At 46.3% G+C, this 13,577-nt stretch overlaps 1 protein-coding gene across 5 annotated transcripts in view; it reads right to left on the bottom strand.

Moving 5' to 3' along the window:
* rerea (arginine-glutamic acid dipeptide (RE) repeats a) overlaps window positions 1-13,577 on the bottom strand; it is a 403,494-nt gene that overhangs the window by 16,282 nt on the left and 373,635 nt on the right. For all 5 annotated transcript variants that reach the window (XM_057829516.1, XM_057829515.1, XM_057829518.1 and 2 more), the window contains 6 exons: window positions 7,381-7,543; window positions 7,207-7,299; window positions 4,872-5,071; window positions 4,638-4,799; window positions 4,451-4,564; window positions 994-2,312 (listed from right to left, as the gene is read on the bottom strand). In XM_057829516.1, the coding sequence (XP_057685499.1) occupies window positions 994-2,312; window positions 4,451-4,564; window positions 4,638-4,799; window positions 4,872-5,071; window positions 7,207-7,299; window positions 7,381-7,543 (2,051 nt within the window). The remainder of the gene's footprint in view (window positions 1-993; window positions 2,313-4,450; window positions 4,565-4,637; window positions 4,800-4,871; window positions 5,072-7,206; window positions 7,300-7,380; window positions 7,544-13,577) is intronic.

The raw sequence follows: 13,577 nt of genomic DNA, 5'->3' as shown, positions 1-13,577 counted from the left end.
GTTGCTGCAATCATATCAAATGGCTAATACATTGAAAAAACACCAAACGAAATATTTTTTTTCTGATTAGAAAACGTTAATAAATGCCAGTATTTCCAGAAAGTGGCCTCCCTTAGTGTTGGCCAGTGTTGTTTTCGTCCTTGATGGAGATAACGAAGATCTTTAGTCTACAAACAATTTTTTTTCTGGAGACTTCATAGTGAATTTTTTTTTTCAATATAACAACACGAAATTATTTAGGAGGGCTTAAGAATATTTTAGCCCTCTGAAATCCCCCTAAAATAGGCCTAACGACGCCACTGGTGGGTATTATTACAGAAAATAATGTTTTCTTTTTCCTGCTGTGTGTAATAGAATAGACCTATCACCATGAAGTTTGGTTGGTGTTGTCCTTTTAGATGGTAGAATACTCATAGCGTTAGCTTAGCATTCGCATTAGTTTCTTTCCAAAACTGCAGAATTTTGTCAAAAGTAGCCCAAATTTAATCAAGCTGCCCAATGCAAGTCTTTAAAAATAGCCCAGTTTGGCGGGAACCACCCAAATCTGGAAACATTGGACATATTCAATTTCACAACAATATAACAACACGAAATTATTTAGGAGGGCTTAAGAATATTTTAGCCCTCTGAAACCCCCCTAAAATAGGCCTAACGACGCCACTGGTGGGTATTATTACAGAAAATAATGTTTTCTTTTTTCTGCTGTGTGTAATAGAATAGACCTATCACCATGAAGTTTGGTTGGTGTTGTCCTTTTAGATGGTAGAATACTCGTAGCGTTAGCTTAGCATTCGCATTAGTTTCTTTCCAAAACTGCAGAATTTTGTCAAAAGTAGCCCAAATTTAATCAAGCTGCCCAATGCAAGTCTTTAAAAATAGCCCAGTTTGGCGGGAACCACCCAAATCTGGCAACATTGGACATATTCAATTTCACTAGCATAGTCAAAGGAGGAACATGGTGAGCATTTTCAAAATCTGCAGTGGAAAGCATACCTCGCAGACTGGCTGGCGTGGCTCGGCGTGTTGACGACAGTGGGTTCGGGAGAGGGACTCCTCGGCGGGGGAGGCGGGCTCTCCGGCTCCTCGGTCTCGTCCGGCGGCTCCTCCTTGATGTGCACGGGCGGTAACGCCGGGCCCAGGCCGCAAGTGACTGAGGCGGGGAGCGGCATGGAGATAGAGGAGGGCGGGACGGAAGAAGACGCAGGTTGCAACCCCGGCATAGAGTTTGACGAGGACGCGGAAGGTCCGGTCGGAGGTAGAACGGTACTGAAAGGGTGAGAGGGGAAGGGTAGCTGAGGCGGGCCGGCGGGGTGCGACGCCCCTACGGAGGGTGGAGGAGCCGCAGGAGGCTGGTGGCCGGAAGATGGAGGGAGGCTTTGGGACTGGGTGAGAACCGGAGGCTGCGCCGGGGGAGGCTGAAGCTGTTGCCCCTGAGGCATGAGTTGAAGGGGAGGCGGGTGCGCCGACGGAGGATGGTGTGTGGACAGAGAGCTGAGGGGCTTGAGGGCGGGAGGAGGCGGCAAGTTGGAAGGCATCTGCGGGAACGGAGGCGCCGACACGTGCGGTTGGTGTTTGTGGGATTGCGGAGTGGCTATCTGAGAGATTGGCGTGGTCGGGGGAGGCTTGATGTGAGGCATCGACATGGGCGCAGGTGGGAGCGGCTGCTCCCGGGGAGGCGGTCCTCCGCTGTGAGGAGAAGACTGCGAGGGCGGGCTGTGCGGTCTTGGTTGTGACTGGCCAGATATTGGTAAAGGCGGGACCTGAGACTGGACAGGGAAGCCCTGGGCTGGCATGGAGAGAGGGTGAGGCATGTGCGGGTGCGGTACGGGGCCGTGATGCGACCCAGGTAATGACGGAGGTGGCGCAGGAGGACCGGTGGGTGGAGCTTGAGTCAGGGGCGAATGTGGAGAGGGAAGCCGTTGAGGATGGAGGGAGGCACCCGATGGGATAAGAGCAACAGGGCCGGCTTGAGCGAGAGGCTGGGGCGGCAGGGATGCAGAGGCTGCCGCGGGGGAAACCGAAGGGATCGAAGCCGCGGGGGGAGGCGGTGGCAGCGGCGCGGCTGACGAGGTGCTCGGCTGACACTGGATGACCGGAGGGTGCTGGCTCTGCAGGAGCAGCTGCTGCTGAGCAGAAGAGTCGGAGTCGCTCTCGTTGTCACGGGGGCTGGGGATGCTCGGGGAAGAGCTGCGGTTGTCCTGGTCGATGTCCTTAGGATCGCTGCTGAGCTCCTCGTTGATACTTCGTCCATCAGAGCTCTCGCCCTCCCCTTCACCCTCGCACTCGGACGGCGAGTCTGGTCGATTCAACTCCTGAGAAAGAGCAAGGATAGAATTGTGAGCCTCTGAAGTTCACAGGTCAAAGAGTACATCCGTTCATTTGCTGCCAATCCTGCCAATTCAAACGGATTGGACATCTACAGCCGTCAGTGGCAGTCAACGCCAGGCAGTGAGTAACTTTGAGGCATTTACAGGTCACTTCCTGTTCATTTTGAGCAATTTATGAGTCAATTCCTGTTGATTTTGGGTTACTGAAAAGAAAATGACTCAAGAATGTCCCCAAATGAATAGGGAATTATGCAAAACCAACAGGAAGTAACCTGTAAATGCCCGAAATTGAACAGGAGGTGACCTGTAAATGCCCACAAAGGACTGGTTGGGAATGTTCTGGTTTCAGTGCCATTGAGGGCGTTAGATATCCAATCCAGTCAAAATGAATTGGAATGTCTGAAACTATAATGGCAGCCAATGCTAGGCAGTTCATTTTCGGTACTGTTGTTTTCGTCAACAATGATTACAACGTACAGTCATGAGAAAAAAATAGGACACCCCATGAAATATTCAGGTCTTTACTAAGAAATGTTCACATATCAATGATCTTTTTTTTTTTTTTTTTTTTTTTAAATCTCTGGGAAAGAAAGTGATTTAACTGCAGGTAAACAACAAAAATGAACATATTTGTACTCATTAAACCAAATATATCAACGAAAATGCATATTCTAACTGAGGAAAAAGTTAGGACACCCAACCACCTAATAGCTGGTGTTACCCCCCTTTGGCTGAAATAACTTCAGTGAAACACTTTTTGTAGCCATCTAACAGTCTGTGACATGGGTCTGAAGAAACTTTGACCCACTCCTCAACGCAGAACACTTTCAGCTGTGAGATGTTTGGGGGAAGGGTTTTCTTGCATGTACAGCCCGTTTCAAGTCACTCCACAGCATCTCAATGGGATTAAGATCTGGGCTTTGACTCAGCCATTCCAGGACTCTCTTCCTTTTCAGCCAGTCCTTGGTGGATTTACTGGTATGTTTTGGGTCATTGTCATGTTGCAGGTTCCAGTATTGCTTCAGCTTTAATTTTTTCACAGATGATCTCACATGTTCATCAAGCACACTCTCATATAAGATAAAATTCATGGTGTATTCCATGATGGTGAGCTGGCCAGGTCCTGTTGGAGCAAAGCATCCCCAAACCATGAAACTTCCACCTTCATGCTTCACAGTTTATATGTGGTTCTTTTCCTGGAATGCTGTATTGAGTTTACGCCAGACATGTCCTCTGTTCTGGTGTTCAAATAATTCAATTTTAGATTAATCTGTCCAAAGAACAACATTCCAGAAGTTCTGGTTTTTGTCTATATTGACTCTGGCAAACTTCTGTGTGGCCTTCATGTTCTTCTTGAAGAGCAAAGGTTCTCCTTGCACAGTTCCCATGAATGTTAAATTTATGTAGTCTCTTTCTGATTGTAAAGGCATGCATGTTCACATCAACAGTAGCAAGAGCCTGCTGTAGGTTCCGTTATGACATTTTAGGGTTTTTGTAGACTTCTATAGCATCTTGCAGTCTGCTCTCGGGGTGAACTTGCTTGGACAGCCAGACCTGGGCATGTTGGCAGTTGTTTTGAATGCCCTCCACTTGTGGATTATTTTCCGGACAGTGGAATGGCGTGTTTCATATTCTTTTGAGAGCTTTTGAAATCCCTTATCAGACTCATAACCGTCTACGATCTTCTTTCTGAAGGCCTCAGACAGCCCCTTTGATGTCAGCATGGTGTTTTCTCTCACTTCAAGAGTCAGTCACAGCTGAAAGTATTTTGCGTTGAGGAGTGTGGCAAAGTTTCTTCAGACCCACGTCAAAGACTGTTAGATGGCTACAAAAAGCATCACTGAAGTTATTTCAGCCAAAGGGGTAACACTACCTACTAGGTGGTAGGGTGTCCTAACTTTTTCCTCAGAATATGCATTTTTATTGATAAATTTGGTTTAATGAGTCAAACAATGTTCATTTTTGTCATTTACCTGCAGTTAAATCACTTTCTTTTCCAGACATAAAGAAAAACAAGATCAGACATTGATATGTGAACATTTCTTACTAAAGAACTGAATATTTAATGGGGTGTCCCCATTTTTTCACATGACTGTATATTGTCCCACCCCTAGTGCACTCACTTGTGTTTTGGTCTTTTTGGCGCTGGCCCTGTCTGGTTCCTCCGTGTCTGAAGCTCCTTTCTCTCGCTGCCGTTTGACACTCTTCATGGGTGAAGGAGCCTCCTCTTTTATCTTCTGTCGGAACCGCAGAAGAACACGCGTGAGCAAACATTGAAAAAGTTCAAATTTGTTCACATTTTGCATTCACTTTGCTCGGCTTCTTCATGGTGTCCGTCTTGCTGTCGGTGCTGTCGGTACTAGCGGCACTGGGCGAAGTACGCCCGCTGGAGCGAAGATCCTCGTTGATAGGCGAGGCTCGGCCATCGGGACTGGCTGTTTGCTTCTTACGACCGCTACGTAGCGTTGACATCTGTGGACGACGGAGCGGACAGCTTGAATCGAGATCAAAACCCGATCACAAAAAGTGAAAAATTGCACGTACCGAGCCTCGGTTCCGTCTGGTCCTCATGCTATGCTTCCCGCTAAGTCCATCCTCTTCCTCTTTGACGGGTTTGAACATAAATGGCGGAGGGTCTACCGGTTTCTCGATGGGAGGCAGCTCGCCGTACTTCTTAAAGTGGATGCGGCAGTCTGTGCACAGCAAGATGTTCTCTCTGCCCCCGTGGTGCCAGTCCTTGGAGGCTGAAGGAGCGCAAACAAAAAAACAGCAACATTAAGAACAATCAAGACAGAGTTACGTAGTACGGGTGGGAACCTCTGGCGAGCTCACGATAACGATGATCTAACCATATGGCGATACACTTATTAGGTCAGGAAATCATTCTACAATATACAATATATTGATTTTTGGTCACTTCCTGGGACTACAGAGGCAGCTGACAGGTATCCAGGGGCCAAGCTGAATGCAGCTTCATCGGTCGCTGAGGCAAAAACTCGGACATGGGAGGAGTTCAGTGGGGCCATGGAAAACAACTTCTGGACGGCTTCAAGGAAATTCTGGTCCACCATCCGCAGTCTCAGGAGAGGAAAGCAGTGCACCATTAACACTGTGTATAGTGGAAATGGGGTGCTGCTGACCTCAACTCGGGATGCCGTGAGTCGGAGGTGGGAATACTTCCAAGACCGTCTCAATTCCACCGACACGCCTTCCTTTGAGGAAGCAAAGTCTGTGGACTCTGTGGTGGCCTTTTCTATCTCCAGCAGGGCCGAGAATGAATCGTGGTATTAGGTAAATTGATTTTTCCTTGTTGCATTTTTTTGGTATGTGGCAAAATTGATTTTGGCGTGTGGCATTTTTTTGGCATGTGTCATTTTTGTTGTACTGTATGGTTTTGTATCTTAAAGGCTTTGGATGTTGAGGAGCTGCTGTGGCTGAGACGCCTCTACAACATTGCATGGACATCGGGGACCGTGCCTCTGTATTGGCACCACCGGGGTGGTAAAGTCTATTTAGGGGTGCTGGAGAGGAGGGTCCGTCGGGAAGTCGAATCTCGGAATCAAGAGGAGCAGTGTGGTTTTCGTCCCGGCCGTGGAACAGTGGACTAGCTCTACAGCCTCTGCAGGGTCCTCGAGGGTGCATGGGAATTCGCCCAACCAGTATTTTGTGGATTTGAAGAAGACGTTCGACCATTTCCCTCGGGTGTCCCTTGGGGGGTGCTTCGGGAGTAGGTGTACCAAGCCCCCTGGCAAGGGCTATTCGGTCTCTGTTCGACCGGTGCCAGAGTTTGGTCGGCATTGCTGGCAGTAAGTCGGATTCGTTCCCATGGAAGGTTGGAATCCGCCAAGGTTGCCCTTTGTCACTGATTCTGTTCATAACCTTTATGGACAGAATTTCTAAGCGCAGCCAAAGCATTGAGGGGTTCTGGTTTGGTGGCCTCAGCATTGCATATCTGCTTTTTGCAAATGATGTGGTGCTGTTAGCTTCATCAAACCGTGATCTCCAACACTCACTGCAGCAGATCGCAGCCGAGGGTGATGCTGTGGTGATAAAGATCAGAACCTCCATCCAAGACCATGGTCCATAGTCGGAAAAGTGTGGCGTACCCTCTCCAGGTTGGGGATGAAACCCTGCCCAAAGTAGAGGAATTCAAGTATCTTGGGGTCTTGTTTCACAAGTGAGGGTAAAAGAGAGTGGGAGATTGATGCAGCGTCTGCAATGATGCGGGCTCTGCACCGGTCCGTTGTGGTGAAAAAGGAGCTGAGCCAAAAGGCGAAGCTCTCGATTTACAAGTCAATCTACATTCCTACGGTTCCTATGGTATGGTTACATTCCTATGGTCACGAACTGTGTGTCGTGACCGAAAGAACATGATCCCGGATACAAGTGGCCGAAATGAGATTCCTACGCAGGGTGTCCTGGCTCTCCCTTAGAGATAGGGTGAGAAGCTCGGTCATCCGGGAGGGACTCAGGGTTGAGCCGCGTTGAGAGGAGCCAGCTGAGGTAGCTCGGGCATCTGGTTCGGATGCCTCCTGGTCACCTCCCTGGAGAGGGTTTCCTGGGATGTCCCGGTGGTGGGAGGCCCCGGGGAAAAACCAGGACACGCTGGAGAGACTGTCTCTCGGCTGGCTTGGGAATGCCTTGGGATCCCGCCGTAGGAGCAGGTTAAATTGGCTGGGGAGAGGAAAGTCTGGGCTTCCCTGCTAAAGTTGCTGACCCGCGACCCGACACAGATTAAGCGGCAGATGATTGATGGATGGATGAAATGTTTGCTATCTGATGAATCGAACTAATTCATCGACAGATTAATCAATTACCTAAATCATCGTTAGCTGCAGCCCTGCTTGCGAGTGTCTATAAATGGACGGCGGCAACTTACTGGTAGTGAAGCAGTGGCGGCAGGCGTAGCCCTTTAGCTCTTGTTCGCTGTCTTCGCTGTCAAAGTCATCTTCGCTGGCCGAGCTGAGGTCCACTACATAATACGAGAGGACGAAATACGTCATGTAACTTTTTACCTCGACGCCGCGGAATATGAGATCGCGTTGTCGCGTACAAAATTCACTTGAGGGCGGACGGGAAGGTGTGTTGACGGGAGTCGAAGCCGTTCGGGTCTTGATGCGGCGGAAGACGGGTTGGCGGCGATGTCTGCGATGGGCTCGACAGCTGGCCGCTTCTGGGGTTTTCTTCCAATAGTAGTAGAAGGTAATCAGCTCACCCTGGAATAAAGTACAAGTGCCGTTAACAAATGACGAAAACGACATGTATGGAAAAAAAATATAGTACAGGGAGTCTTCAAGTGATGTGGGTTTTTTGTCCAAAACACATCATTTACACGTCAAAAAAATTTCCAGATATTGAAGAACACCAAGCCACTATTTTTCTCGACGCAAAAATTAACGCTTCGCCACAATTTGCGATCAACGTTCCTGTTCATTTCCAATTAACAAAATTTCCCATTAATTTCCATTGGCCCGATTGGCCACGCCATTGACAGGAAGTGACCTGTGAGCAACAGGAAGTGACTCGTCATCCACAGGAAACACCCTGAAATGCCCCCAAATCAACAGGAAGTGACCTGATATCAATTGGAAGTGACCCGATATCAACAAGAAGTATCCCCGAAATTCCCCTCAAATTGAAAGGAAATGACCCGATATTAACAGGAAGTGACCACGAAATGCCTCAAATCAATAGGAACTGAACCGATATCAAGAGAAAGTGACCCTGAATTGCCCCCAAATGAATAGGAAGTGTACCGATATAAACAAGAAGTGACCCGATATCAACAGGAAGTGACCCTGAAATGTCCCAAAATGAAAAAGTAACTTGATATCAACCGGAACTGTGCCCAAAATGCCCTCAAATCAATAGGAACTGAACCGATGTCAACAGGAAGTGACCCCAAAATGCCATCAAATCAACAGGAAGTAAACCGATATAAACAAGAAGTGACTCCAAAATGCCCCCAAATCAACAGGACGTGACCCTGAGATGTCCCAAAATGAAGACGTAACTTGATGTCAACAGGAAGTGACCCCGAAATGCCCTCAAATCAACAGGAAGTGAACCAATATACACAGGAAGTGGCTGCATATCAACAGAAAGTGACCCGATATTAACAGGAAGTCATCCCGAAATGCCTCAAATCAACAGGAAGTGAACCGATGTCAACAGGAAGTGACTCCGAAACGCCCTCAAATCGACAGGAAGTGAACTAATATCAACAGAAAATGACCCAAAATAAACAGGAAGTGCCCCCAAATGACCCCATATCAACAGGAAGTGACCCTGAAATGCCCTCAAATCAATAGGAAGTGAACCGATATAAACGGGGTGACCCGGAAATGCCTCCAAATCAAAAGGAAGAGACGCGATATCAACAGGAAGTGACCCTGAAATGCTTTAAAATCAATTTGGGGCTTTTCAGGGTCACTTCTGCTTCATATCGAGTCACTTCCTATTAATTTGAGGGCCTCTCATGGTCATTTCCTGCTGATATCGAGCCAGTTCCTATTGATTTTGGGGAATTTTGGGGGTCACTTCCTGTTGATTTGAGCTAACCCTGTAAATCAACAGGAAGTGACTCGATAATAACAGGAACAGACACCAAAATGACCCCAGATCAACAGGAAGTGACCCAGAAATACCCCCAAATCAACAGGAAGTGACCCTGAAATGCCCCCAGATCAAAAGGAAGTAACCCCAAAGCAAAGCTACCATTGCATTTCCTCCAAAAATTTGCATTTGCTAGCTGGCCATTTCTATCCAGTGCTGGCTTTTACTCCACCTTCTGGGCTTTCCTCCACACACGCACACACACACACACACAGCCCTCCCCCCTTTTTCTGTTCGCTTTCTTCCCGTGCTCTTGCCAGTAACTGCCTTAACCGTTTGGCTTCCTGTCAAAGCAGGGGCCTTTTGTGGCTCTGTCACAAATCTGCCAGGAAAAACAGAAACCATCTGTTCAGTCCTTAGCCAGAGAGAGGATAAATGCACAATTTCACTTGTGCCTGTGCAGGACCTCCAAGCCTTCCCACTTAGCCTCCCAACCAGCAATTAGCTTGTAGATGAATGGAACCTCATCAGCGCAAATCCTGATAAACATCATCAGTGTGATTCAACGATATTACGATATTATACGATATTACAATGGATTCAAATTAAAATAAAATTTTCTATGTATTTGTCACTTGTTCGAGATTTTGCTAGTTTTTTTTTTTTTGTGTGTGTGCGTTTTTGCTTAAAACTTACGGTTCGGCCAAAATTTTGCCAAGAACATACTCATTCATTTCTAATGGGCAAAATTTCCCATTCACTCCTATTGATTTCCAATCCAGACCTGCAAAAATTTACAATAAAAATCGACAGGAAGTGACTCTGTAATGCCTGAAAATCAACATGAAGTGACTCGATATCAACAGGAACTTACACCAAAATGACCTCAGGTAAACAGGATGTGACTCCAAAATGCCCCCAAATCAACAGAAAGTGACCCAAAATGAACGGGATGTGACACCGAAATACCTCAAATTCAACAGGAAATGACCCGAGATAACCCCAAACCAACAGGAAGTGACCCGATATCAACAGGAAGTGACCCGATATCAACAAGAAGTGACGCCAAAATACCCCAAATCAACAGGAAGTGACCCAAAATGAACAGGAAGTGAACCTAAAATGCCCCATATCAACAGGAACTGACGCAACATCAACAGGAAGTGACCCAGAAAGGCCTCAAAATCAACAGGAAGTGACCTGATATAGCAACCATAGCAATAAAGCTACCAATGCAATTCTTCCAGAAATTGCATTTTCTAGTTACTATATGAGTACAGCACTTCCTGATTGATCATGATCATGTCTCGCAAACGTCAACGGTCCAACCACTTCCCCAGCCAATCAGGAGAAATGGGCGGGACCAGAAAGCAACTATGAAACCACTATCAGCTTGAATACTATGGCAGTTTTTCCCAAGCTTTGTCTGAAATACTTTTCATTTACTGATTAAAATAAGAGCAAAGAACGTCACTGAAGCAATGTTTTGGCGGGAACTATTGTCCATTTAGCAGCCGTATATGTATTTTTCAATGAAACAGATCGGGATTTGAGTTTTTGGAAACAATCAATCTGGTGTGCTGGGTTATGACTTACATCTGTTTGTTTGTAGACAGCCATTTTAAGTGGCAATAAATGGAAGCTCTGAGAGCGGCGTTAGGAGGGTAAGCCCTTTCCATGTCGGATAATCCAAGCAGCAGAAATCTCCCGCAGATGGAAGCGCTCTAAAAGGCTTCATAATGCCCAGCTTATGTTGTCACTATTTCATGTTTTGCCGAGTGGCAGCGCAGCTCTGGTTTATTATGCTCTCGACTTTTCTCGTTTTTGCCTCAAAACGGCATAATAAATAGTCCATTTCATGAAAAAGTGAAGTGACCGGTGATCAACAGGAAGTGACCCGTTATCAACCGGAAACACCTTGAAATGCCTCCAAATCAACAGGAAGTGACATGTGATCAACAGGAAGTGATCCTGAAATGCACCAAACCAAAAGGAAGTGAACCGATATCAACAGGAATTGACCCCATAATCAACAAGTGACCCAGGATGCCCCAAAATCAACAGGAAGCGACCCAATATCAACAAGAAGTGACGGCGCAATGCCTTCAAATCAATAGGAAGTTAAACAATATCAACAGGAAGTGACCCAATTTTAACAGGAATTGACTCAGGAATGCCCCCAAACCAACAGGAAGTGACCCAATATCAACCGGAAGTGATACAATACTAACAGGAAGTGATCCAATACTAACAGGAAGTGACTCAGGAATGTCCCCAAATCAATAGGAAGTGACCATTTTTGAGGCATTTCACTTCATGTTGATTTGAGCACATTAAGGGCTATTTTTGAATCCCTGTGGGGTCTGCTTGGTGAGCCCGCTGCACGGTGGTCTCAGTTGTTTTGCTCCATCGTCCAGCGCCAGGCATTCCAGGCGTCCTCTCGGTTGTTTTGTTCGGTCGTCCGCCGCCTGGCATACTCCCGCCAGCGCTCCGACCGTACAGCCCGGCTTTCATTGTTGAATCGCGTTGGGGGTCTTTACAAAATGTGCTGCTGCCCTCCAGTGGCCAGTTTTATTGCTTTAAAATGGGTTTGGAGCCTTGTTTTTTGTTTCTCAGATCGATTGCAAGCTATAGATTCTTCTTGTAAAAAAAAAAAAAAAAAAAAAAAATGCAAAAGACGTACAAATACGTTTTGGGGACAAGGAAATATTTAAAAACAGAATGTATTTATACGTTTCTGGGAGCAAAAGAGTTAATATTTTGGCATTTTAGGGTTGCTCTCTGTTGATTTGGGGACAGTTGAGGGTTCCTTTTTGTTGATTAGGGGCATTTCAGGGTCGCTTCCTGTTGATACCTGGTCACTTCCTGTTGATTTGGGGCATTTCAAGGTCACTTCCTTTTGATTTGGGGACATTTCAGGGTCACTTCCTGATTATATTGGGTCACTTCCTGTTGATTCAGGGCATTTCGGGGGCACCTCCTGTTGATAGCTTCCTGTTGAGATCAGCTCACTTCCTGTCGATTTGGGGCATTTTAGGGTCACTTCAAGTTGATATTGGATCACTGCTTGTTGATTTGGGGACATTTCAGGGTCGCTTCCTGTTGAGATCAGCTGACTTCCTGTTTATTTGGGGCATTTCAGGGTCACTTCCTTTTGATTTGGGGACATATCAGTGTTAGTTCCTATTGATATTGGGTCACTTCATATTAATTTTGGGGCATTTTAGGGTCACTTCCCATTGATTTGCGGCATTTCAGAGTCACTTCCTATTGATTAGAGACATTTCAGGGTCACTTCCTGTAGATTTAGGGCATTTCAGGGTCACTTCCTTTTGATTTGGGGAAATCTCAGGGTAATTTCCTGTTGATATTGGGACATTTTAGGGTCACTTCCTGTAGAGATCAGCTCACCTGTTGATTTGGGGCATTTCAGTGTCACTTCCTTTTGATTTAGGGACATTTCAGGGTTAGGGCCTGTTGATATTGCGTCACTTCATGTTACTGTTGGAGCAGTTCAGGGTCACTTCCTGTTGAATTGGGGACATTTCAGGGTCACTTCCTGTTGATACTAGGTCACTTCCTGTCTATTTGCGGCATTTCGGAGTCGCTTCCAATTGATTAGGGGCATTTCGGGGTCACTTCCTGTTGATTTGGGGACATTTCATGGTGAGTTCCTGTTGATAATGGGTTAGGATGTCACTTTTGTTGATATCGGGTCACTTCCTGTTGATACAGGGTCACTTCCTGTTCATTTTGGGGGGCAATAAAGGCTCGCTTCCTGTTGATACCTGGTTACTTCCTGTTGATTTGGGGACATTTCAGAGTCATTTCTTGTTGAGATCAGCCCTCTTCCTGTGTGTTTGAGGCATTTCAGGGTCAGTTCCTGTTGATATTGGGTCACTTTCTGTTGATTTTGGGACATTTCAGTGTCAGTTCCTGTTGAAATCAGCTCCCTTCCTGCTGATTTTGGGCATTTTAAGGTCACTTCCTTTTGATTTGGGGACTTTTCAGGGTCACTTCCTGTAGATTTTGAGGCAGTTCAGGGTCACTTCATTTTAATTTGTGGACATCTCAGGGTCTCTTCCTGTTGACTTTGGGCATTTTGGCGTCACTTCCTGTTGAGATCAGCTCACTATTGATTTGGGATATCTCAGGGTCACTTCCTGTTGGTATTGGGTCATTTCAGGGTATCTTCCTGTTGAGATCAGCTCACCTGTTGACTTGGGGCATTTCAGTGTCACTTCCTTTTGAATTGGAGACATTTCAGGGTAGGGTAATTTCCTTTAGATTTTTGGGACATTTCAGGGTCACTTTCAGTTAAGATCACCTCCTTTCCTATTGATTAGGGGCATTTCAGGGTCACTTTGTTGTGATTTGGCGACATTTCAGGGTTAGTTCCTGTTGATACCGGGTCACTTGTTGATTCGGTGTATTTCAGGGTCATTTCTTTTGGATTTTTGGGACATTTCAGTGTCACTTCCTGTTGAGATTAGCTCCCTGTTGATTTGGGACATTTCAGGGTCACTTCCTTTAGATTTGGGGAAATTTCAGGGTAATTTCCTTTTAATTTTGGGGCATTTGTGGTCATTTTCTTTTGATTTGGGGACAGTTCATGGTCACTTTCTTTTGAGATCACCTCACCTTTTAATTTGTGGCCTTTCAGGGTCACCTTCTCTTGATTCGGAGTCACTTCCT

The sequence above is a fragment of the Corythoichthys intestinalis genome, chromosome 2 (assembly GCF_030265065.1).
Source record: "Corythoichthys intestinalis isolate RoL2023-P3 chromosome 2, ASM3026506v1, whole genome shotgun sequence".
Classification (NCBI taxonomy): domain Eukaryota; kingdom Metazoa; phylum Chordata; class Actinopteri; order Syngnathiformes; family Syngnathidae; genus Corythoichthys; species Corythoichthys intestinalis.
This window is presented reverse-complemented; position numbering and strand designations above follow the sequence as displayed.